Source organism: Pocillopora verrucosa, chromosome 3 (assembly GCF_036669915.1).
Source record: "Pocillopora verrucosa isolate sample1 chromosome 3, ASM3666991v2, whole genome shotgun sequence".
Lineage (NCBI taxonomy): Eukaryota > Metazoa > Cnidaria > Anthozoa > Scleractinia > Pocilloporidae > Pocillopora > Pocillopora verrucosa.
Genome location: NC_089314.1, coordinates 23,965,394 through 23,988,305, shown reverse-complemented (window position 1 = coordinate 23,988,305; position 22,912 = coordinate 23,965,394). Strand labels below are relative to the sequence as shown.

The window sequence follows — 22,912 nt, the reverse complement described above, 5'->3', positions numbered from 1 at the left end:
CTTTTCCGGAAATCTTCGGACTAGATCGTGGATATCGGTAAGCCCAGTAACGTTGATCATGGCGGGAATGTTGGAGGAACAGCCCCCGGGAAGGTCGATCTTTTTGGACGTATGTGTTCAGTTTACAATTTTCTCGTTCCACATGTCTATTGATATTAAATCAGAGCTTTGTATTTTCTCCTGCAGGTGTTTCGAAGAGCAGATAAAACTGGTGAGGGGTCCTATTTTTCATACTAATATTTGTGCGAAAATTTGCGAAATTATTGTCGATAAATATGATGTTGGAGGTCACTTCCGGTCGATTTAACAATTTCGGGAGCTAGCTGATCTAGTTATACACATTTACAGACAATTAATCTGTTACCGATTCGTTTAAAAAACAGATGATGGTGCTCTGTCTCTGGAGGAATTCAAGGCATTCTTCAGCGATGGAATCTTGTCGAACGAAGATTTGGAAAAATTATTCCACGACATCGATACACACAACACAAAGTACGTAAGGACATGATTGTAGATGAGAAATTAAATAGGTGTTTATAGAACTTTAAAGGCTCCTTGCAGCGCGTGATTAAGTTCAGGACACGATCTGATTAAGGATTCACTATGATAAATACACATCACGCCCTGTGCAATATATCAATGTCCAAAAATATGCAAATGAGGGCTGGAACAATTACCTTCTTTCATTGCAAACCACTGTTCATTTAAGAATTACACCAAAGCCAATCATTACATATAAGCATAAAAGTTGTAGAAATTGCAGGGTCTCTGAAACCCAAATGCTTACATAAGAAGTACTAAGTAAACTGCTATATTTTCTTTTTCTTTTTGTTGTTCTCTTCTGTAAGTAAACATCATCTGCTCTCTGGAAATTCTACTTGTGCTTCATAGTTTCTTTAGAAATTCGACTCAATCCTTTATACTGAACCCCACTCTTCCCATAATGTAAACTGAGAAGTGTCCAAATTGCTCAATTCTGTTACAATTCTATTTTAAAATAAAGCATTTTTTGTTATCATTTTAGTAATTTGGATACTTCTGAGCTTTGTGGTAAGTATTCCACCAAATGTCGCATAATAACAGCTAAATTAGGATTAAAGTGGCAATTTTGTTGGATAATTGTATTTTTTTTAATCCAAAAACATTTGGCTATTCCATTGTATGGATATGGATGTTATGCTTGCCCTCGTTCAAAGATTAGCTTTGTACTGTAACATAAAAATAGGCCTCCTAACCCTCATGAGTGACTAACATCCAACTTCTCAAAACAACATTACCCCTGAATAAAATACTAAGGTCACAAGAGCAAAGGAAATGATCACAAACTCAAGAACTCCTTGATTGTTGAACAATTTTCCTTTTCAGTGCCATCAGAAGTATATAAAGAATAGTGTGGGAAAGATGCATATCATTCTTAGTGTGTAAAGAGTAACTGTCTGTTTAGGTGATCATTGCATTTATTTCAATTTTTTTTCTACTCAAGAAGGGAGCCAAGAGTCACTTATTTACATGTATAGCACAGAATAACCATTAGACCTGCTATTTATGAGAGATGTCCCTGCTTACTCTATCTAGATTACTTCATGAAAGAAATGGGCCCTTTCACTGAGATCTTTGCCAATCTAGAGAGCATGAACAAAGCTGTCAGTAATGCATTGGTGGAGTCTGCAAAGGTTTGTACCATCACTACAGGGTATTAAATATTTCCCAAATACTCACCTGTTCTCTATTTAACAAATAGATTCCAAGTTGCCATGCGTCTGTTCAGTAATAGATCACAGATGACATCAAAATGTGGTAAGAACAAAAAAGTGGCACACAAGGCACAGCCAAGTGTGTCAATGATGTTCTTACCACATTTTGACATCCTCTGCGATCTATTACTAAACAGATGCACGGCAACTTGGAATCTATTTGTTTTATATAATAAAGAATTAAAAAAAGTTTTAATGATGATGTCATCTATGCGTCTGTCCTCCAATAGATCATAAATGAGAACCAATCAGAATGCATGCATAACTGAGCCTATATAAAATAAAATACAGTACTTCAATATGTAATTTTATAAAGGAAAACAAGGCAATAGAGTAAATACAATATCCTGATAAACTTTTATTTTTCTCTCTCTTTAGAAATATTAGCAGCCTTTCAGAGCATATCAGTCATTCATATATTTTGAAAAAATATCTAATTTTTATTGGATACAGTTGTCATTGATGGTCATGAAGTTGAACTTTGCCTTTTCTTAACCCTTTACACCCTAATATCAGTATCTATATTCCCTACAATCATCTCTGTACATTCATTTTGATACTGACAAGGAGAATTCATTTAACAATCAAAGCTTCCTTGGTTTGCAATCATTTTCTTTATTCTCGTGACCTTATATGTGAATCTGGGGTGAGATTGCATAGAGAAATAATATGTTAAGTAAATGATATTTCTTGCTATAGGCTTATCCCGACAAGTCCTTTATTGGAAAGTTTACCACTCGCTTCCTGTTGAAAGAGGTAAGTAATTAGGACATATCATGATCATTCTCTCAACCTTATTTAAAACTGCCCCAGTTTTAGGTTTCAACACTGAGGTACATAAATGTATCAGTCTGTAATAATTTTTAGGATGGAAAACCTCCCTGAAAGACATAGTGACAATGACTATTATCTTCACAATGAATTGTGACTGATGTAAGTTCACATGTCTCTGCTTCACAACTGTATAGATTCAGGGACAGATGGGTTGTCTAGCACATCACATCAATGCTGCAGTAGATAAGATTGATGAGGAAGAAACACAGCAAAGGTGATTGTTTCTTCGTAACATTTCTTTGATAATTAAATCACAGGCTCTTAATAACTTTCCTGATCTGTCATTCAGTTTCACCTCGTGAAATTTCTTGGTCAACCTTGTTGGCAATGCTGTGCACTTAGAAAAATCACAGAGTCCCTGAAGGCTCTTGTTTCAGAAATATGGGGAACCTAGTGTTAAAAAGCTTTAATGTAAGAAAAGTCATGGAAGTTGCCCAAAGACATCAATTTGTTATGAGTGACATCAGAGGGCCTGTCAGGGTGCAACTCTGGTTGGTTAGTTTCTTTGATTAAAATAAATTTCCGAAACATTAGAATTACAAATGTAAGAGCTGACGTTCAAAGTCTTTCATTTTATGAGCAATCAATTTCTTCAGTATTAATGCTTAATAAAATAACATAAATTATCAGTGTATTTGTCTCAAATATGAGAGGAAGGAAAAAAAATTCAGTTTCATTTATGAAGTTGATGTGTGTCTGTCTTTCACTAGACCTGATGTTTGTCAAGCTGCGGTCACCAATACAAATGTAAGAGGAGGAAGGATGAAGAGAAAAATGCATTCATTTGAACAACAAACAAGCCTTGATGGTAACTTATAAACTACTTTATTTTTTACTGTCTTCTTTCTAAGGTCCAGTCTTTGATCCCTCTTAGGGGGATTGCTGAAGGAATAATTTCAGGTGGCACTAGCCATCAAGAAGTCAAATATTCAACCTTCCTGCACCTCTTCAACTTCTTCCTGACTATTTACAATTAAAGGTAAAAGTTGGGAGAGGTATTTTTATAAGTAGACACAAATATCAATACATCATCATTATGAAGTGTTTGATCCCCTTCCCTGTACAATTTCTCTATTAGGAAGGAGGTCTGTAAATACTACCAGCACTAATGCACAATAGACTTTGGACCAGGCTCTATCCAAATCAGTTGAACTGAAACAGAATTCATCCCACAATTAATAGCCTCATTGTAGCTCTGGGCTTCACTGCCCACTTGCTACTTATTAGATTACATAAATAAGGAAGATACCTTTGTCAGTCTCAAATATATTTTAACTGTTGGGGGCTACTATGTTTTTCTGTACCTGGCTAATGGAAAATTGAATCAATGTCAGTTTCTGCAGAAGTACCTAACCTCCCCTAACCTCCCCTAACCCAAAAACAGTCAAATGATGACAATTTAGGATTACTTGTTTGGTCAGGGGAGGGGTAGGTACACCATTGCTCAGATATTGACATTGATCCACAATGTTGTTATTTTTTTAGTTTGGGAAAACTTCCCCACCCTAAGTGGGGTGGTTAACCCTTTAACTCCCAGATAAAATTTGTAATTCTCCTTACTTTCGTATAATGTTAGTTCAGAGAAGTTAGTATTGGATTAACTAATTTTCCCCAAATTGATTTTTTTCTCTATTCTCATCACTTATGTGGTTAATATTGTATTGATATTGTAAAGAGAAATTCTTCTTGGTCACTCATGGGAGTTAGAGGGTTAAATGTCTTACATCTGATCATGGTTATTGTAGTGTTGTAAGACAGACAGGACAAAGTCATGAGCTGACATACAACAATGTTAGAGTTTAAGTTTCTCACAAAACATTGATATCTGAACAGCTAACCAGCAAGCAATGAGACATGGTTTGTCCTTGGAAGTAGATCGTCTTTCAGAGCTCATTGACAAATTGGAAAATAAGGTGTGCCTTCCTTTTTTTTCTTAAATGATATTTAGGCAGTAGAGGACTTCTTCCATCATTGTATGGCTACATCTAAACACAAAGGGGATGGGGAGAATATGAGATATTTAAACAAAACAAAAACAGGGGTGAGAGTTTGTATAAATTTTGAGAATTTTCCAAACCATCTTAGTGTTCACATGAGGCTTCATAAACATGAAAGATGTCCTCTGCTGCATGCCTTTATTAAAAAAAAATCTCAAAAAAAACAAGGGAGTCTTATGGTACAACTTTTTTTTTAAGCCTTTACCCCCTGACATCAGTATACATGTTCTTCATACTGTTCTCTGCACATTTAGAAGGTGCTGGCAAGGAGAATTTGTGTAACAATCAAGAGCTTCTTTAGTTGGTTATCATTTCTTTTATTCTACATGTCCTTAATGATTGATTCAGGGGTGATATTGTACGGAGGAATTAGATGCTAGATACTCTTAGGGCTTAAGGGTCAACACTGTTGTAAAAACATGGCTATCCATCGCTGAGAGCCCACCCACTGTCTCAGTTATTTTATGAAAAGTGACAGCTACACGGTATGAATTATATTATCAGTGCTCTTTTCCATTACTGTTTCTTTGAGTTTACTTTTAAGAGTTGGAGACGAGTGATTTACAAACTTTTCTCGTGTTCTCCCAACATCCCCCAGGGTTCATTACGCAGGTAAACCGATAGAAAGTACAGTGGATTGCTTTTATAAAATAAGCTTCAGTTTTCTATAGTTAAAGATAGATAGATCAGGGCGCTTGTAATATCTCAGACAGTTTTTTTAAAATGAAATACAAGGTTTCAACTACATGGAATCTTAACAGGTCAAATTTGATGTCATTGATGAAGAGGAAGTTGAAGTTGGAAAAGAACAATCGGTATTGTAAAAATCCTGTTTGTAAATACAGAGAAAAGGATTTGAGATCAAGAGTTATAGTATATCTCTTAAAAAGTTCAGTACGTCGGAGGCGTGTTCCTGTCGATGTATACCTGTCTCTGAGTACAAAATACAATTTAAGGTCCAAGTAATCCTGTATTCTTTGATGTTCCCTCAACACGCTCTATGATCGGCTAAGAAAACTCGGACTATCATCTCAAACTTTCACATCCAAGACTAAGACCGATCGCGCCCTGGTACCTCCTGTTTTCCTCCGCTTTAGGCGGTTTTGCCTGAAGTCCTTATTGGTTCACGCGAGTTGGATTTTCCCCTCTTCTTAACAGCCATTCAGATTACTTTGGGTTTGGTTCAGTTGAAACGCGCTTTATTGAGACACTTAAGACTTATTAGCAAGTTTTTTTACTTTTTCTTTTTTCTTTATTAGGTGGTTTTAGTTTCAAGAAAATTTCAAGTAAAGGCTGAAAAAGAATTCCGTTCAAACTTGAAGAGTTATGTAGCGTCCTCGTCTTTAGCAGATGGCTGTTTGCAGTAAGTCAATAGATTTACTCAGCGTTGGTTACTTGTTAGGGTGACGTGGTCTTCCAAAAAGAGCAGAAAAATATCTGAACACAGAAATGCAAGTGCAAACGGCTGAGAGCAAACTTAAGAAGTTCGATTTTTGATGTTCCCCGTGAACTTCATCCTAACCTCCTCAATGTATTTCTCTTGCAGTCTTGGGATACGCACTATCAGTGGAACAAACACGTTTGTGGTGTACGAGATTTGGGCGAGCAGCGAGGATTTGAATAGGTGCGTTAACAGACGTTGCCTAGTTCACTTTTCCTAATCAGCGACTTCAGAATGTGTAAATCGCAGTCGCATCTAAGTCGCAAAGCTTCTGTAATGTGTTCCCGATTTTTTTGGCATAAAGTTACTCGCCATATGTTTCCTTCTTTCAATGCAGTTAAATGCAATTTAACGGAGTCAACAGTAAAGAGCATCAGCGTTCTTTAGTAGTCAGTGGTTTTTTTTCCATATGCACGTGCGTCGGAATTCCATGTGCTCTTCTCGGCCTGCTTGGGATGCAAAGATGCTAAGGATTCTAATGATCATTCTTATCTTCATGCAGACACTTCTCGTCTGATACGTCAAAGACATTCATGCATGGAAACATTGACTGCATGGAACAACCCGAGGAATATCAGAAGATGGCAGTGCCTGGTATGTTATCAGATATTCTTAGATTGCAGCACAGGCGAAATGAACCACTCGAAAAATCATGGGTAGTAAAACTGCAATATGGGAACGTAGGTGTGCAATCGCGGAGGAAAAGCAAGCTCCCCCCCTCCCCAACCACGTAAACACACACCTCAATCAATGCTACCTTTCCTTATTGCTAATTTTTCATGATAAGGAGAAGACTGCGGAAATCAACGGGGTGAAGCGTAGGGGATAGATACTATTCATATCAGCTTTTTCTTTGTTTTATGAAGTCTTTGAACACAAAAAAAGAAAACCTGTTTTGTTCTTCGAAATTGTACAACTGTAATCCAGTTTAATATATCTATAATATAGAACTTAGGCTTTAGAGACCCCCACAAATGTGATTGACTTTTCAGAGCGCTTCGTTTGTCCGTCGTCTGCCCTGTCTTCTAAAAATATCATTTACACTCTGACTCAAACAAAGTTCAACTGAAGCGCAAATTTCATGTGTACATCATAACAGCCTTTTTATATCGAATTGCAGCGTCATGGTGGAGGACAACAAACAACTAACATCACTACGTCGACAATAGACAGAATTTTGTTTATAGCCGGCTGAGGCAAACTGACTCACATTTTATCGAATGATGTAACCAGGGATTGGACCCAAGGACTGGAACCAAGGACTGAACCCATCCAGTGGGTCCTCCGTCTTTTTCCTCAGTTAACCCTTTACACCTTAACAACAGTATACATATTCTTCCTACTGTTCTCTATACATTTCCAAGGGTGGCGACGGGAGAATTTGTTTAACAATCAAGGGCTTCTTTAGTAGGTGATTATTTCTTTTATTCTCATGAATGTAATTTTAGACTCTAGGGCGATGTTGTACGGAGATATTACATGCTAATCACTGTTATCGGTAAATGGCATTCTGGTCATCTCTTATTACACCGTACGTACACTTAGTCTTACAAGGCATTGCCCCCTGTTAGGTCGAACGACAACGTCAATACCATTAACTAGAGACCAAATCCTAATTCGTCGCCACGGCCAGTTCCTGAGGTCATACCCAAACTACAATCAACCATTTGATATCAATAACTTAAGGGATATTTTTTTTTGTAGGAGTCTGAGCCCTCTTAACTATGACGCCTCCTTAACCCTAACCTATATATTTGTAAAATTCGTTTATATGTCAAAAGAGCTAACACACAAGAATCGTCTTCATTATCTTTTTAGTGTTGTTTTATACGCCATCTTTAATGGAGGCAATGACAAATTTTCTTCAATTAACGATTTTTCTATGGCAACTTAGCGTTTGAACAGTAAGAACTGTTTCGTTGATTCACCCATAGTCTCTGTAAAACATAACATGATGTAGGTAATATGTTTATAACCTGAATAAATTTTTTTTCTTTTGAGATGCAGATAACTCGACAATTACTTCAAGATTCTTAACTGAAGAAGCCATTCTTAGATGTGTCCAGTTTAAAATTTCCTTCTTTACTATTCCCCTTCAAGCAAGGTTCACACACTTAAAACCAAAGCTCTTCAGAGGAAAAGACACGATGGCAAAATCTAATTCTCCCCGTTAAGCAAGCAGGTTGTAATGAAATCAGACGGGGAATGTTAACCCTGATTACAGGAAGATACTTTGCATGTAATATATATTTTAAAAGTTACAAGCTAATGATTCTCAAAACTGCTTAAAAGAAAACGTATCTTTCGCCTACAAACTTAACTTCTCTCATATAATGAATGTTGGAAATCTGTCCTTAGTGAAGTTAGTACACTAAATAACCACAAAACATTTTCAAATTTACATTAAATAATCTTTAAACGATATACGCTTGGCAGAAAAACAATTTAAAACGATGTTATACCAAAATTCCTATCTTTTAGGAGTAATGGTTTTCAAGTCACGCTTTCTTCATTCAATGTTAAAAGTGTCCTGATGCGCGCTCGCGCTGTCACGCAAAACAACTGAACATCTTGTGTCACACGCTGTGTTCTTTTTGTCTGCGTAGTTCGTCGATTCCAAGGTCACACCAAATATGTCGATGAAGTGTTCATAACAATCTAATCCTATCGTGTTGCAGTCTTCTCTGGGGTAAAAACTCATTTAAAAGAAACCCTTTCTCTTCTCTTTTTTCTTGCCATCTTTTTCTTTCACTAGACCATCTACTGACCTGTTAGTGTGAAAATAAGCACATAAGCATTAGCTGTATCCATTGTCTTCCATAACTAATTATTTCAACAGGTTCACGCCATCGTTCTGCTATTCATTTGCGGAGCAAAACGAATTTTTTTAAACCATATATAAACATTTGCAACCTCGTGGCTTGATTTGATCAGTCGTATGTTATCAATCTCGATACTATGTACTCGATCGTAAAAAATTACATCAAATTTCCATACTAACTTGTTTATACTTCTATGGACTTTGAATATCAACTAACAATTTTTCTCTTTGAGAACTTTTTCATAAGTTGTTTTCGACGCTAACTAGAAGATTCAGAAACGCAGTTACCTCTCTCTTTTTTAGTATTGCGTGTAATGCGTGCCAGAGTAAAGTGAAATGCTTTTTAGCGACAATATTATTTCGAAATGGGTGATAGTGTTTAGCGCAAAACTCGAGCGTGCTTGTGCACCATAAACGTAGAAAGCATGAATATTAGTTACTAACAGATGCGAGAGAAACGGTGAGGTATTCCCGATACTCTGAAATAAAAGATGAACACAATTTTTTCAATCCCCTAGCCAGGGTTCAAGACAAAATTCAAAACCGGTTTCTTCGAAATTAGACGAGAACTTCATACGAAGTGTTTCAGTTGCCTTCCGGTAAGGATTCGAACGTGCTCCGACTAACTGGGTTCGGAGAAGCAATTTTACTCAACAAGATCGTGTTGCAGGATAGGAGGCAGTTTCACCCCCACGATAACAAATGTTCCCTAGCAGAATGACCGCTGGTTGAGGTGGGACTAGCAAACATGCACGTGAAATAATAAATGGTAGGGTTGGGAGGGGAGGGGCGAAACGCAAATCTCCAAGAGCTACCAAAGATCCTACATAAGATAAAATCTTCAAGGGAAAAAACCTTTGCCTTAAAATGAAAAATTTGGCCACTAGTCACGTGGTTAAGAACAATGTACAATTAGGTCTTTTTATTTTCAAAATTACTGTTTAGTTCTGGTGTCGACGGAAAACGTTGACTTTCTGTTGCATAGAATTAAAAACTCCGATCGAATACGAGAAAATCAAGTGATAACAGGCACAGTTGCCAAATGCATTTCGGGGCTGCTCAGACATCTTAAGTTAGCTTTTGTTCTTGGCGAGGTATGAACTCTGAATTGTTTAAGATTTGCTTTAGGTTTAGTCAATCATGAAACTGCTTATTTAATTCGTAAAATAGCATGAGGCGACCCATCTGGATTTGAGATATTTAGTGCACTTCACAACTCAACTTTTTTTTTTTAAGGTATTACTTCATGCACCTAACTACGGTTTTTAAATGCTTTATTTGGCAAAGTTAAATTTATTGCTTTAAGGGTAGTTAGCTCGGCGGACTTTATATTGCTGAACAAGAATAAGTATGTTTATAGTAGAAAGCAACCATTTTATTGTGACTCATGACTATAAAAAAAAAGGTCAGTACCTGGTTGATTCTAGATTTATGCCTTTGGGAAACACAATGCTCCATGGAAAAGAGCGCGATGGTTTTCTCTGTGTAAACAAATGATCACGTCATTATTGCTATACATGATTCATGGCTACAGAGTGAGCGCGGACGGAAAGCTCACGGGAGGTTGTGATTGGAAGCCGTGAAATAGCTATTTATTTCATGGTTTAGGATATAAGACAGTATGCTACATACATGGCGACAGTCAATCACTGTGTTAATGAACACACGCGTTATGAATGTTAAGCAACCTTTAAATGACCATTTAATGCACAGCTTTTAAACCCATATTTATTTTGGGCGTTTTTCCCCTTTACTGCTAACTATATTAAGCAACTCAGCTTTAAACATAGCATAATTTAGGAGACCATTTATGTAATTAAACGTTTCGGGCGCAATAAGTTGAACACTTAGACACTACAAAGCGTTAGCACGACAGCACTTACCGGCAAAAAGGCGGAACTGCACAGACTAAAGCGCTAAAAATTATCTGAGACTGCTTTACAGCAAACATTGTAGACAAAAAAAGAAATAGGAAATTCCTTAGGGTGTACCGATTTAAAGCGCATTTCGAAGTGTTGTTAGGCGATAGCAGCGGAGCTAAAGACGACAAAGTGAAATTTCAAAAGGGGCCAATGGAAACTCAGGCTTAAAAGTCAAAAACTACTTCTAGCGCGTGAAACTAATTCCGAGTTGTGATTGGTTCTAGTTTTGCATGTGATTGGTTCAGAGACTAGCACGAGTTTTCTAAACCGATCTCAAAGAAGAACCAATACAATCTGGTCAATTGAGAAGGTAACTCGAACGTCTTTGACCAATTAGGATTCAAAGCAAATGTGATTACGAGTTTGCACTTCATCGAAAAGCGCTCCAAGAGTTCCACCAGGCTAACATAAGATGTCTGAGAACACACAAAAATGAAAACTGACTTCAAGAAAGGCTTTTTACTTTAACAATGGCCAACAAAGCATAACTAAGCGGGAGCGAAATCGCTTTTACAAGAACCAATTGATAAGTTAGGGGAGGATTGGGTGAGCCAACGCCAACGTTAATGCCAACTTCATTACTTGCAGCTGCTAAATAAGCATATACAGACAAAAAACAAGCGACACATACTCCAAACAAAAAAACATGAGCAAACCACAGTTTCTTCCAGCACTATTAATCAGATCCTACAAAATCTCATCTAACCTTACAGACGGACGAGCGAAAGACCCACATAGCCTCATGCAAAGTTACGTAACGTGTACCTAAGCCTCGCTTTCTTGGTGCGGAACGTATTGCAAAAGCAATGATATCCAAAGAATACCCACGTATAACCAAGAACAAGATGACAGGCAAAAGAGGGATGTGGAGCAAAAAAGGCTTAGGGTAAAACGTAATCACGCATAAAGGTTATTTGGCGAAAGAATTGTTGACAAATTGACCTAAATATTTTATCTACAATTCCCATCCACCCTCTCGCATGGTTCAAATAGCACGAGGAAATATTTCAAATCAATGCAACTGGTTTGAAACTCCAATAATATCGATATTTATGGACGATTGTTGGACTGAAGGTCCAGAATAGAAGGAAATTTTCTGCCTGAAAAATCACGTAGGCAATGAAACTTGCAAGAATGTTTTTCTAGAAACTAGTCTACACTTCCTGTGTGCAGTTGTTTAATACCGAAAAAATTTCACTTTCAGTCCGCCTTTTAGAAGAAGGGTCACTTTACTACAAATCACTCCCAAAAAATTCCGAAAAAACAAACAAACAAACTACTTCCGACAGCAATTTTCTTTACAATGTCCATTGTAAACTGGGTATTTAGGACACCTCTTGTTCTATTACAAACCAAGGCCGCGTGTGTTTGTAAAGGAATACACCTACTTGAGTGATTTGCTGGAGGAGTCAGACCGTTCCAGACCCTTCAGGCCATTACTTTTCAGTTCTTCCTCGTAGTGTCCCTTCTCCCTCTCGAACTGTTTTCGTTTTTCCTCTAGCTCCTTGTTCTGCTGGTCGAGCTGTTTCCACATCTGTTCGTTTTTCTTGCCAAGCTGTTAAAAAAATGTTCGCACTGAATTGTTTTCTAAGTACAAAAGAGCGATTACAACGAAGCTAAGTGTCGCATGAGACCAAAAAGAGTTCAGAGTTTAAAACAGTGTCCAAAGTAATCCAACATAGCAGGGGTGGTACTGTGCTTCGCTTTGTGATTGGTCAAAAAATTCGCGCAACTTTCTCAACCAATCAGAACCGAAACTAAAACTAATCACGACTTGGTCGCCCGCGTATTCCCGCGCTTTAGCCAGTTTGCTATTTTAACTTCGAGTTGCCATTGGCTCTTCAAGGTATTTTCCTTTCTACTGAATGCCTGTTGTGATTATTTTGGTTTAGCCGGGTTTTAAAATAACCAATAGAGAGCGCTCTTTGATCGATAATGATAGAGGGGAAAGCACACGTTTCTATACCATTCACAGCTCATGGCGACGCTAGTCCAAAGCAATCCCTGATTGCTTTCAACACTCCACTGAAAATTGCTCTAATGATAACTCTAACCATGGTTCACTTGTCATGAAGATAACTCTGAGAAATTGGTGTTGAATCAAATAATAATCCCCAGTTGATATTTTGTTCATTATCGCTTGTCTTCTACATAATTAATTGACATTACGCGTAAAAATTCTGTCCAAGTCACCCCTGGGATTTAAAGAATCAATGTCAGCCTTAGCTGTTCATGTTCACCTCAATGCTCACTCACTGTCCAACTCACCTCCGCCTCAGAATCTTTGAGCTTCTTTTTCTTTTCCTTGACTTTCATTTCGAACACTTGCTCCATTTCCTGTTCCATTTTCTTCAGTTTCATTTCTCGTTCCTCTTTCTCAGCTTCCAGTTGCTCCAGAGGACTTCTACTGAGAGACACGCTAAGAAAAAATGATCAAAGGATGGTGGTTTAAAGTTAATAACTACTTTGTGTTGAATGATGAATTTTACTAAAAAAAGAAATAAAATGCTTCAAGACGACCAAACAGTGAGTAATGAGTCGGTTTATTAAACAGTTTTCGTTCAAAGTAAAAATGTTTCTTTGTTTTTGTTTAGTTAGGGTGTTTCTTTGTTTTGTTGTTCTGGATTTGTTTATAGGATAATCTGGTAGCCTTACAAACAACTCATTGAAAATCTTGTTACGCTTTCATGTCGTAACCGCAGGTGTAAAGATCATTTTGACTTTTCATACACTTCGTACATACATGACGGACACCTCACGTTTAATTGTTGTATCAACAGCCTGCGTTAAAACGATTCAGATTCCTCTTCGATCGACCATCATCTCGGCGTAAGCCGGTGTAAGCTTTGCAAAAATATTTTCTCCCCCATAAATGAGGGTGGTAAGTTTCTAAGAAAATGTGGTGCTGCCTCATTAGGGGGTAATACTGGTTAATGTCGACTGAGTTGATAATGTAAATTGGCCACCGTTAAGAATTTCTTAAGCTGACGATTCGAGTGTTAGAGCTCATAGTGCATGAGCCAGAGACTGTTAATTTTTAGCCAGAAAACTTGTTGTTTGTACAGCACTAGGACATGGGAACAAAACCCCAAGCTAGTCAAAAAGTACTACTTGATTTAGTACCACGGTAAAACAAAACGAAAGTTATCACAATGGCCACTTAGAACAAAGCAACCAACCACATTGAGAACACGAGGCAGAAGCAAGCCTCTAGCGCGGGAATGACTGATTCCCCATTCCCCGGTATCGCAGAGGTCATGGGTTCAAATCCCATATGGGCCTGAATTTTCTTCATGTCTTATTTCAACTACTCATTCGGTGGTGTTCATAGCTGCGAGGATCGCTTGTATCTAATTTCCCATTGGTTGCAGTTTTGCATCTGATTGGTTAAGAGGATGACGCGCGAGATTTCTAGACCAATCACAGGGTGGAATAACAAAAGCAATCCCGAATTATTCATGACACTGACTTTCTCTGGCAGAGATGCATCATTCTCTTGTTTAACTGATGTGATACAGAGTTACTTACTTAGAACTTGGCTGATTAGTAGGTGAGCCAACGGTCATGGCCGCCAGCTTTTCGCAGCGATAATTTTCGTAGTGAGTGTCGTTCGTCACATCCTTGAGATCCTGCATATGCGTTCTGAAGGAAAAAGAAAGTATATTTGGTCGTGAATAAAGGGCAAAAGTTTCTAAAGAAACTGAGGCGCTGAGTCGGTGGTGGGTACTACAAGATAACATGGTTTTATATATGAGTTGATAACGTAAATTGGCCGCCGTAAAGAGTTTTTAAGGATGTTTCGAGCGTTATGAGCCCTTCGTCACAGCGTATGGTTATGGTCTCAGAATGGATCTACGCCTGGATATGGAATTATCCAAGATTAACAAAAACTGGATCATTAACAAACTGGATCATTGAATAATCCAATTCAGTAGATTTGATTGGCTTAGCTTTAGGAAATAAAACGGAAGTAAATCTTAGATAATCAAATAGTTGGCTCGTTCAAAAAGAAAATAATAAGTTTAAGAGATTTATTTACATCTTGCGGACGTTGTTGATAAGACGATCACTCTATTTACGCTTGTTAGTTATGAGATCATCATAGCGATCGGTTGTTATCTAATGCGCACTCACGCAATAAAACTCATTTACAAAACCACTGAAATTTTTCTGGTAAATAAGATCGTGATGCCTACAGGAACATGCAAAAATGTTCCCATCAGGTTAAGGCTCAACGAAATAAAGTAAATACGAAAATCGCCTACTACTGGTGTTCGCTTCTAAGCTAATTTTTCAGCATTCGAACTGTAATACAACCACTGTGATCTGTTCGTTTGAAGGGCGATCGGCGCTAATCCAGGTATTATAATCATCTCGACTTTGGTTTCTTTTGTTTAAAAGCGTTTGTTGGGATAAACGTATTGCAGGGTTTCATCTCAGATTAAAATACACTGAAGAGAACGAAAGATAATCAGAAGGTCTACCTAACATTAACATCTAACATTTATACCCTGAGCTAAAATAAACTGAGCTTGCTAAGTTTCGCACAACTCAGGCTTAAGATATCGTTCACTGCTACGGCATTAGGATTTATTTGTTACGTACCATGATACTTACCTGATCAGCATGTTTCTTAAAGCAACAAAATCGCAGTGGTCTACATTTTCAACTGAAAAAAAAAGAGAGAAAGAGGAAGTAATCATTCATAATCCCGCAAAATATACATATCAGCGACATCGACTATCAATAACGTTCCAACATGCAGTTGTATCAACAAAGACAGGTCGGAACTTTCAACACACGATTATGTAATTAAAACTATCATCAGTACATTCACACTGCAGGTAGAGTCTCAAACTTTACTGGTACAACGCTTAACTTTTTGACAGCAGATATTAAAAATAGCTTTACAAAGGCAACAGAGTGGAAACCAAAGGGTTGTAAAGTTCAAATGAATAAAGGGGTAAGTTTCTCAAGGAACTATGGTGCTGCGACGGTGGCAGAGTATAACAGGGTAATTTAGCATTATCAACTGAGTTGATATCATAAATTGGCCATCATAAAGAGTTTAAAAGCTGACGTTTCGAGCGTTAGCCCGTCGTCAGAGCGGTAAAGTTCAACGGGAGATATTGCGAAGAAAGTTTCAAAAACATGTCATCACAGGCAATACCTTCGGCCACACCCCAAGGATACACTCGGGCTCTTACTCTCTTGCCATTAACTTCTAAGACTGTGTTGCTACCAACCACTGCAAAAGGTATTCTGTCCTAGAAACAAAATAATATTATTCCTCAACAAGGGAGTACAAACACAAAGGTCTGATTATTTAAACAAAGTTTAGTAGTTGTTTAACCAAACCGTGTCCAAAAAACTCCTCAACTGAGCTGAACCTTTAATCTGAGCATTTATTTATGTCACAGTGTCAAGAAAGCCGAAAGCCAACAGTGGAAGGACTTTTACCTAATTATATCAACCCTCTTATGGGGAAAGCCTGAGGCCCATTGTTTGCATAAAACGGTGGTTTGGGTTAGAACTCGCGTAAATAACCGGCTCAAAATCAAAGTTATCTATGTTAGGACTTAAACAAGTTACTTGCAAATCTAGGTGCAAGTACTGTATATGTCTCCCAGATCACATAGCATTGTATTTCCACTTTTATAGACATGAACAGCATCATGTAAGGTTTTATTTTCTACGAGTTTATTGATACCTTCATACTAACAGCTGCTACATCATCATCATCATCTCCTCCAAGGTCTGGAAATCTGTAAATCCCAATGTCATTTTCCTCTATTTCCTTAAGTATCTGATAGTGAAAAGAAGCAGTTCTTAAAAAAAAAAAATGCAATTTCTATACAAGGTAATACAAAAGAGGCAAAAAAGTAAGTTTCAAACCTGTTTTTTGAACTTGGTGCACTCATCATGGGTCAAAGTGTCAGGTTTTGCAATCACCGGTACAATATTAACCTAAAATAAATAGATAGTTGAATGATTATCTTGTAACTTCTCCATATAATACCCATACATGATAAAGCAAACAGGTAATGAGAATACTCAAACTTATCAGGTAGAAGCTGTCATCTTGATCTAATACCAAATTTTTGTAACTTATTAGGTCTAGACATGGTTTGATGCTACTCTGGTTTACAGATTTAATTAATGTAACCAAACAAGTTACAATTCATAGACCCAACATTTCGACATTCCTGTCTGGTGCCTTCATCAGGGGTGAATATATTGTAATTAGGTCTAATTACAAGGAAAGGTGTAGCAGCTAAAGGAGAGAATTAACAATCATATCATAATAGTTTAAAGATTACATGAGTTAAAGTATAAAGCAGAAGCATATCAGCACAACAAAAGGTTACAAGCCCACCTTGTTATGAAGTCTTTTCATAAATTCTATATCCAAAGGTTTTAGACTGCAAAATGAAAATACATGTAGCAATACATCTTACCACAAATTATCATCACCACCGAGTCACTATCACATCAAGAAATGTCAAAACAAAGTTCAACAAACATACTATTTGCAAAATGAACTAACCAGTGCCCTGTAGGTGCAATAAAGTACAAGCAACAATGAACTCTGTCATCCGGGAAAGGTGATCTAACCACTCTTGATTCTGCATTTAAATATTCTTCAAATTTGTTGTCTATGTATTCAATAATGGGCTTCCAGCTTAAAAAAAAAAGAAAGAAAGATTATGAGCTTGTTAGCAACTTCAGAATCCTTTCTTTTCCTTTTTTCCTTTAATAATAATGATAAAAAATATGCTGTCCATGAAGCTTAAAAGTGTGTAGAAATATCTATAATTGTAATTTACCAGTCAGTGTTGTCAACAGCATCTCCAAATCCTGGAGTATCAACAACTGTTAGTCTCAGTCGCACACCTCCCTCTTTCATCTCAATTGTTGAAGGTTTTATCTACATGAAACAAAAAAAATACATGACCCACCTTTAACAGTAACTGTAGCTAATTGGAAAACTAAACCAGCTTACTGACACATGTCATATGAACTTCATAATAGACCTCACTCACCATAAAGTCTCTGTGGCTCAGTGGTAGAGCATCAGAGCACAGAATCTGAAGGTCTGAGGTTCAATTCCTCATGGGGACTCAGAATTTTTTTTTTTTTACTTTGCCCCTCACTTGTGACAAGATGAAAAACATCTTTCTCTAACTTTAATTGTGTTTCAGGCTGTTTAATTTGATTTGAGTAATTCTTTCCTCAACCCTTGCACTATCACGATCTCATTCAAACTATACTCACAGTCCACCATCCAATTCTTATGAAATTTGTTTGAAGAATTTGGTATTGGATTCACGATTAATCCCCATATTGAGAATTTCCTCTTTTCTCATCACTTGTCTGCTTGATATAGTATTGGTATTGTAAGGAGAAAATTATGTCTTGGTCCCTCACGGGAGTTTAAGGGTTAAGAGTAAATAACAAAAATTTCTCTCTGAATAGGCTCAAGGAAAACTTCCCATTTCCTTGATCTTTCATTTCTTAACTGCAGAAAACTGATTCTTTATTTCTGCTTCAAAAAGGGTCTAAAAGAGCAAAACATTTTTGTCTTTTCTTTTTTTGGCTTAAACTGTACATTCATCAAAAAAATGAGAGAAACAAGGGGAAAACAAATCAAAATCATGTTTCCCAATCAATTTTCTCGTGTGGCTCACAAGCAGAGATAAATAAAATCTGAGCAAATATAAAAGAACCCACTAAAATTGCCATTAAATAAAAATTTTTAACACCACTTTGCAGTATCCAATTACCAAAATTTTATCTTCTGAGTAGAGAGTATTTTGTGCTCAATATTTTGCTATTTTTCTCTGGCTTCAAATTTATACAGCACATCAAGTAAAAGACTTACTGAAACAGTTTTGTTGAGTCGTTCCTCTACACTTGGATATGCAGCAGGTGTGTAGATATCAGTTAAAAACAGTGAGTTCAGAAGTGTTGATTTGCCCAGTCCACTTTCACCTGGAGAAAAAAAAAAAGATGGCTCTATAAAAAGGATGACTTCACAACAATAGTATAAGCAAGCAAGAAAACAAACACAGAAAGTGCCCTAAGGCAATCATCTGGTACAAAATAAAAATAACCACATTGTTCTTCCCTAAAAATCACAATAATGCCAACACTTAACATTCCAATTCAGTCACAGGATCAGGGAGGAAGATATCGTAAACACTTATGACGTGCTTTCAAGGTAAGAGCTTTAACTGTGCTTACTCTAAAATGGCTGGTAAAAGCTAAAAAAAATGCAGATTATATTGATATGGCAATTTGCCATTACAACAAAAATGTAGACCATAAGACACGCATTCTATTACACCAGGCAACTTAAACTTTAAAAAAAAAAATAGAGAGAGAGAGAAATTTGACCCTTTTAAATGTCTAAGTATGAAAACATCTTGACATTGTTGTCATTCGGACAAAGAAGTTAAAACACATCTGTTCCTTAAGCCAGATTATGGTAAAAGCTTTTAACTGGGGAGCGGAAATGATAGCTTCTAGCTTTGCATTAATATTTAATAAGCAGCTTAAAGCCCTTCTATGATTAAACAATTCAGTAACCTGAGGAAAAAGCCCCAAAAGTATTCTCAATATCCTTAATTCACCCAATTACAAGAAAAAAAAATGATTGGTTTGTGAACCAACTAGGCAAACTGCATCTTCAACTACGTTAAAAAAAAAAATGAATCTATACATTCAGTATTGACCAGAACTCATCTTTCAAAAGCTAAAAAAAGTGAAAAACAACTTAATAGTGTAGTTATAAAGTATCACTTAAAATGTTGCACCTGAAAAGGAGTACAGAACTTTTGGTCCAGAAATTAAGTGATAAAGAATTCTTGCCACTGTGCTGGGTTAAAATGCAGACAGTAAGTTACACATAAGAAAAGCAGGACAAGTTTCTTCAACTGCATTTAAATACAAACAAGTATGTCCTGACTCATACCAAGAACAAGGAAGATAAAAATCTGGTTGGTTACTATTAAAATTACAACTGTTATTTAGGCTAACACTATTAGCAAGCTATCAACCAGACAGGTAAAGATGAATCTTACCACTAAAGTAATATTCAGTGTAGTATAATAACAAATAATTATAGGTCCCTATGGATCTACAGAGAGAATGAGAAATTCTAAGTAACAAATAGAAATTAAACCTCAGTTTACTTTGGATCAAGAACAGTGATTGAAATAAAAAAGCTCAGGATAGATTAACAAAGTTGGTTCTCAAATACAATGCAATGTATATCACATTTCACCAAGCCTCTTCATTAATACATGTACTGATAACATCACTGAGCCAATTTTTTTTGCAATCTTGTTTATCTCTCAAACCCAATGGAAGTAACACACTACAAATTAAAAAAAACTCAGAATTTTACAACATGGTGACATTTTAAATTTACAAAATTTAGTCTGTATCTACATTAAAAAAAACCAGTGAAAAAAAAAGTCAGACAAAAACTCTGTAAATAGCATCATTGGGAACAATTTCTTAGAGAAGTTTTCATATAAAAGTTAAGAAGAGAAAACAGCTGTTGATAAGCATCACCTTCATGTACGGTTAATGAATAAAAAAACAAAACCCTTTCAGAAGTGTATAATCTGTTGCTGTAAAACTTACATTCCCTGTTTAAAAGAATTTACAAGGAAATGCAATTTTCCAAATCTGAAGATTTTGGTGGTGTTTGAATTATAACATTCAAATCTCTAAACATAATTGGGCACGAAATGTCTCTGCAATCACAAATACAAGTTTAGTAACAGTCACCTGTGGAAAAATGAACACAACTAAACTTTGACAAACATTTTGAACTTCATTAAGTAGATGTTTGAAGTACAGCAAGTAAACACCAATTTCACAATTTTGGCAAAGTTACAATTAATGGCAGTGGTAAACGGATTGTATTAACAAAGTCACAATAAAGTGGCTGGCCACTAAAGATGGGTGGATGTACCAAAGGAAATACTTCAAAGTAATTTCAAGGTAAAACAATAGAGAGAAATCCTGCTGGTGAATCCAAGCTCCAAGAATTCCCACAGAGATGCAATTTACAAAAAGATAAAAACAAACTCATATGGTTACAAGTCCTTCTCACAAAATTCTCAAGATGGATCTAAGTTTAATAAAAGTTTGTGGAAAATATGGAGATTTATGAAAGGCCCCCTTGAATAACCTTGCTTACTTACACAATAAACATTTCTTGACAAGAATTTAAATTAGTACTTTGAGAAAATGACATGTTTCACAAAGAAAAATATTTGGACAACTGGTGGTAATCTCTTCCTGCCACAAATATCCTAGCAAAGTATGTTTATAGCCATGGTGGTCGAAAGAAAAACAAAATAATCACTCATTTCAGTAAAGTTTCATTCATCTGTCTCAGTTTGAATCACACGTGGAGATTTCGCACCTGATTCTATGTGGACTCGAAGAAAGTAATCAATTTACAGGCAGATGTTAAATTCAAACAGAATTTCACCAGACAATCGTCTTCAAAGGAAATTAAATTGGCAAAATATGCAAAATTTATTGAGAATAGGTGACAGAAAGGAAAAGTTTTGACAGCTCGACTACAGCTACGTCCCGCAAAGAGGATTAAAAATGCATCTAGAATTACGTGACATTTCACGAAATAAAAATTCGGCCAAAATTCTTTAATTGAAAATAACAAAACAGCACAGACGCCGAAGAAAAGAAAATACTAGAAATGGTCATCAAAAAAAAAAATTGATTAATTGCTCAACAATTGTTCGATCTAACACAACTCTTAAATTTTCAACTTCAAGTACCGTCTTATCAAAGCGAACATATTCATCTGACACGAAAGTAATGAAACTTCCATATTGCATCGGGAATGTTTCATCGCTATGCAGAAATCAACGATAAGAGTGATTGGCGCCTCTTGATTCTTATCAATTACTCAAATTTAACCTCAAGAGCATGGAGAATGTTTCTTCAGGAATCACGCACATAAAGTGTAAGGGTTGAAACACATGAAAATGAAATTTACCTGAATTTCTACCTACTTGGTTAGCATGTGTTCGTGCAATATTTCTATTTGTTTTTTTTTCGGTTTCGTTCCTAGATAACCTGCATGTAAATATTATGATGTATCTATACAAACGCTATCGAGATCGGCCGCCGAATTTGGATATAATATTCACTTAAAAATTGACAGGTAATAGTAAAGCTGGCGCAACGAAACCACGATGGAGTCACATGCGGGTTATATTAAACATAATGACACGAAATTTCCTGATTCACGATTAACAGCAAATCAGATGGTGACAAAGGGTGATTAGTTTCTTTTGAGAGCGTAATATACGAGTCTTCATCGAATAGTACCGAAACAATGGCTCAAAAACTGGAACTTTCTCCGTCAAGTGAAATATAAATGTCTCGTGTCTTCTCACGCCATGCCGCAAACATGCCGGGTTCATACTCTAAGCGAGATTCCCCAAAATTTTACAGAGTTACACTTCTGGTGTGACTTAATCCCTACTAAAGTAAAGCAGAAGGAAGCAGTAAAATGTGTTCAAACACAAATTAATTTATTCCAACACATTTCTCTTCCGTAATTTCAGCACCAAGCACGTTACCTACCGACCACCATGACGGTGAATTCGAATCCTTTCTTGACACTCTTGCGAAAAACTTGGTTTGGAAGATTAGCAAAACCAACGTAGCCCTCCATACCTTTAGCGCTCTGTGCAGTAGAAAACATACAAATCTGTTGTTTAGGCAAGAGCCAAACTGAAAGATATTTATCGGAAAACAAATCGGAATTGACAAGCTGTACTCACCGCTTTCGTCGTGAATGAATATTTTTTGATCGAAGCCATCATGTGTTGGCAGAAAGTCCGTTCACCGAGGGAAAAAGTTAGAAGACGGATACGAATGAGTATAACAAGAAGCTGAACGTTATAAATAAATGATAAAATTGTGAACCAGTTATTGAGGACTGCGCTTCAAGCCACAGCAGCGGTCAAAGCAAAATATAAGCCCCAGCTCTCTACTGCGACCGATACGCCGCAACATCGATCGTTTGCCCGTCCAAACTCAAAGGAACGCCCACAATGCAAAAAATATTGCAAGCATTCGCCTCTTAAACG

The 22,912-nt window shown here is 36.7% G+C and overlaps 2 protein-coding genes and 1 non-coding gene across 4 annotated transcripts; 2 read left to right on the top strand and 1 right to left on the bottom strand.

The window, feature by feature from the left end:
• The first annotated feature begins 52 nt into the window (after positions 1 to 52).
• LOC131782043 (N-terminal EF-hand calcium-binding protein 1-like) lies at positions 53 to 8,452 on the top strand. The gene is made up of 14 exons (XM_059098753.2): positions 53 to 109; positions 187 to 211; positions 384 to 492; positions 1,025 to 1,050; positions 1,576 to 1,673; positions 2,454 to 2,510; positions 2,723 to 2,802; positions 3,299 to 3,396; positions 4,422 to 4,501; positions 5,347 to 5,400; positions 5,845 to 5,948; positions 6,132 to 6,209; positions 6,529 to 6,620; positions 7,147 to 8,452. Exons 1-14 carry the CDS (start codon positions 59 to 61, stop codon positions 7,173 to 7,175), a joined length of 981 nt encoding a protein of 326 aa, XP_058954736.2. The 5' UTR covers positions 53 to 58; the 3' UTR covers positions 7,176 to 8,452.
• On the bottom strand, positions 7,331 to 22,828 carry LOC131782042 (septin-7). Of its 2 annotated transcripts, XM_059098752.2 has the most exons (15): positions 22,604 to 22,828; positions 22,404 to 22,506; positions 18,652 to 18,761; positions 17,597 to 17,697; positions 17,317 to 17,451; positions 17,146 to 17,191; positions 16,665 to 16,736; positions 16,480 to 16,575; positions 15,940 to 16,036; positions 15,387 to 15,438; positions 14,298 to 14,411; positions 13,038 to 13,188; positions 12,158 to 12,324; positions 10,261 to 10,328; positions 8,765 to 8,794 (listed from the first exon to the last, which is right to left on the bottom strand). In XM_059098752.2, exons 1-14 carry the CDS (start codon positions 22,643 to 22,645, stop codon positions 10,277 to 10,279), a joined length of 1,338 nt encoding a protein of 445 aa, XP_058954735.2. In that variant the 5' UTR covers positions 22,646 to 22,828; the 3' UTR covers positions 8,765 to 8,794; positions 10,261 to 10,276. The 2 variants fall into 2 exon arrangements, with proteins under 2 accessions (XP_058954733.2, XP_058954735.2); XM_059098750.2 differs by lacking the exon at positions 10,261 to 10,328 and having other exon boundaries at positions 7,331 to 8,794; positions 22,604 to 22,826.
• Positions 17,819 to 17,891, top strand: Trnac-aca (transfer RNA cysteine (anticodon ACA)). Its single transcript has one exon. It is a non-coding gene; the product is annotated as a tRNA-Cys (tRNA).
• Positions 22,829 to 22,912: the final 84 nt, after the last annotated feature.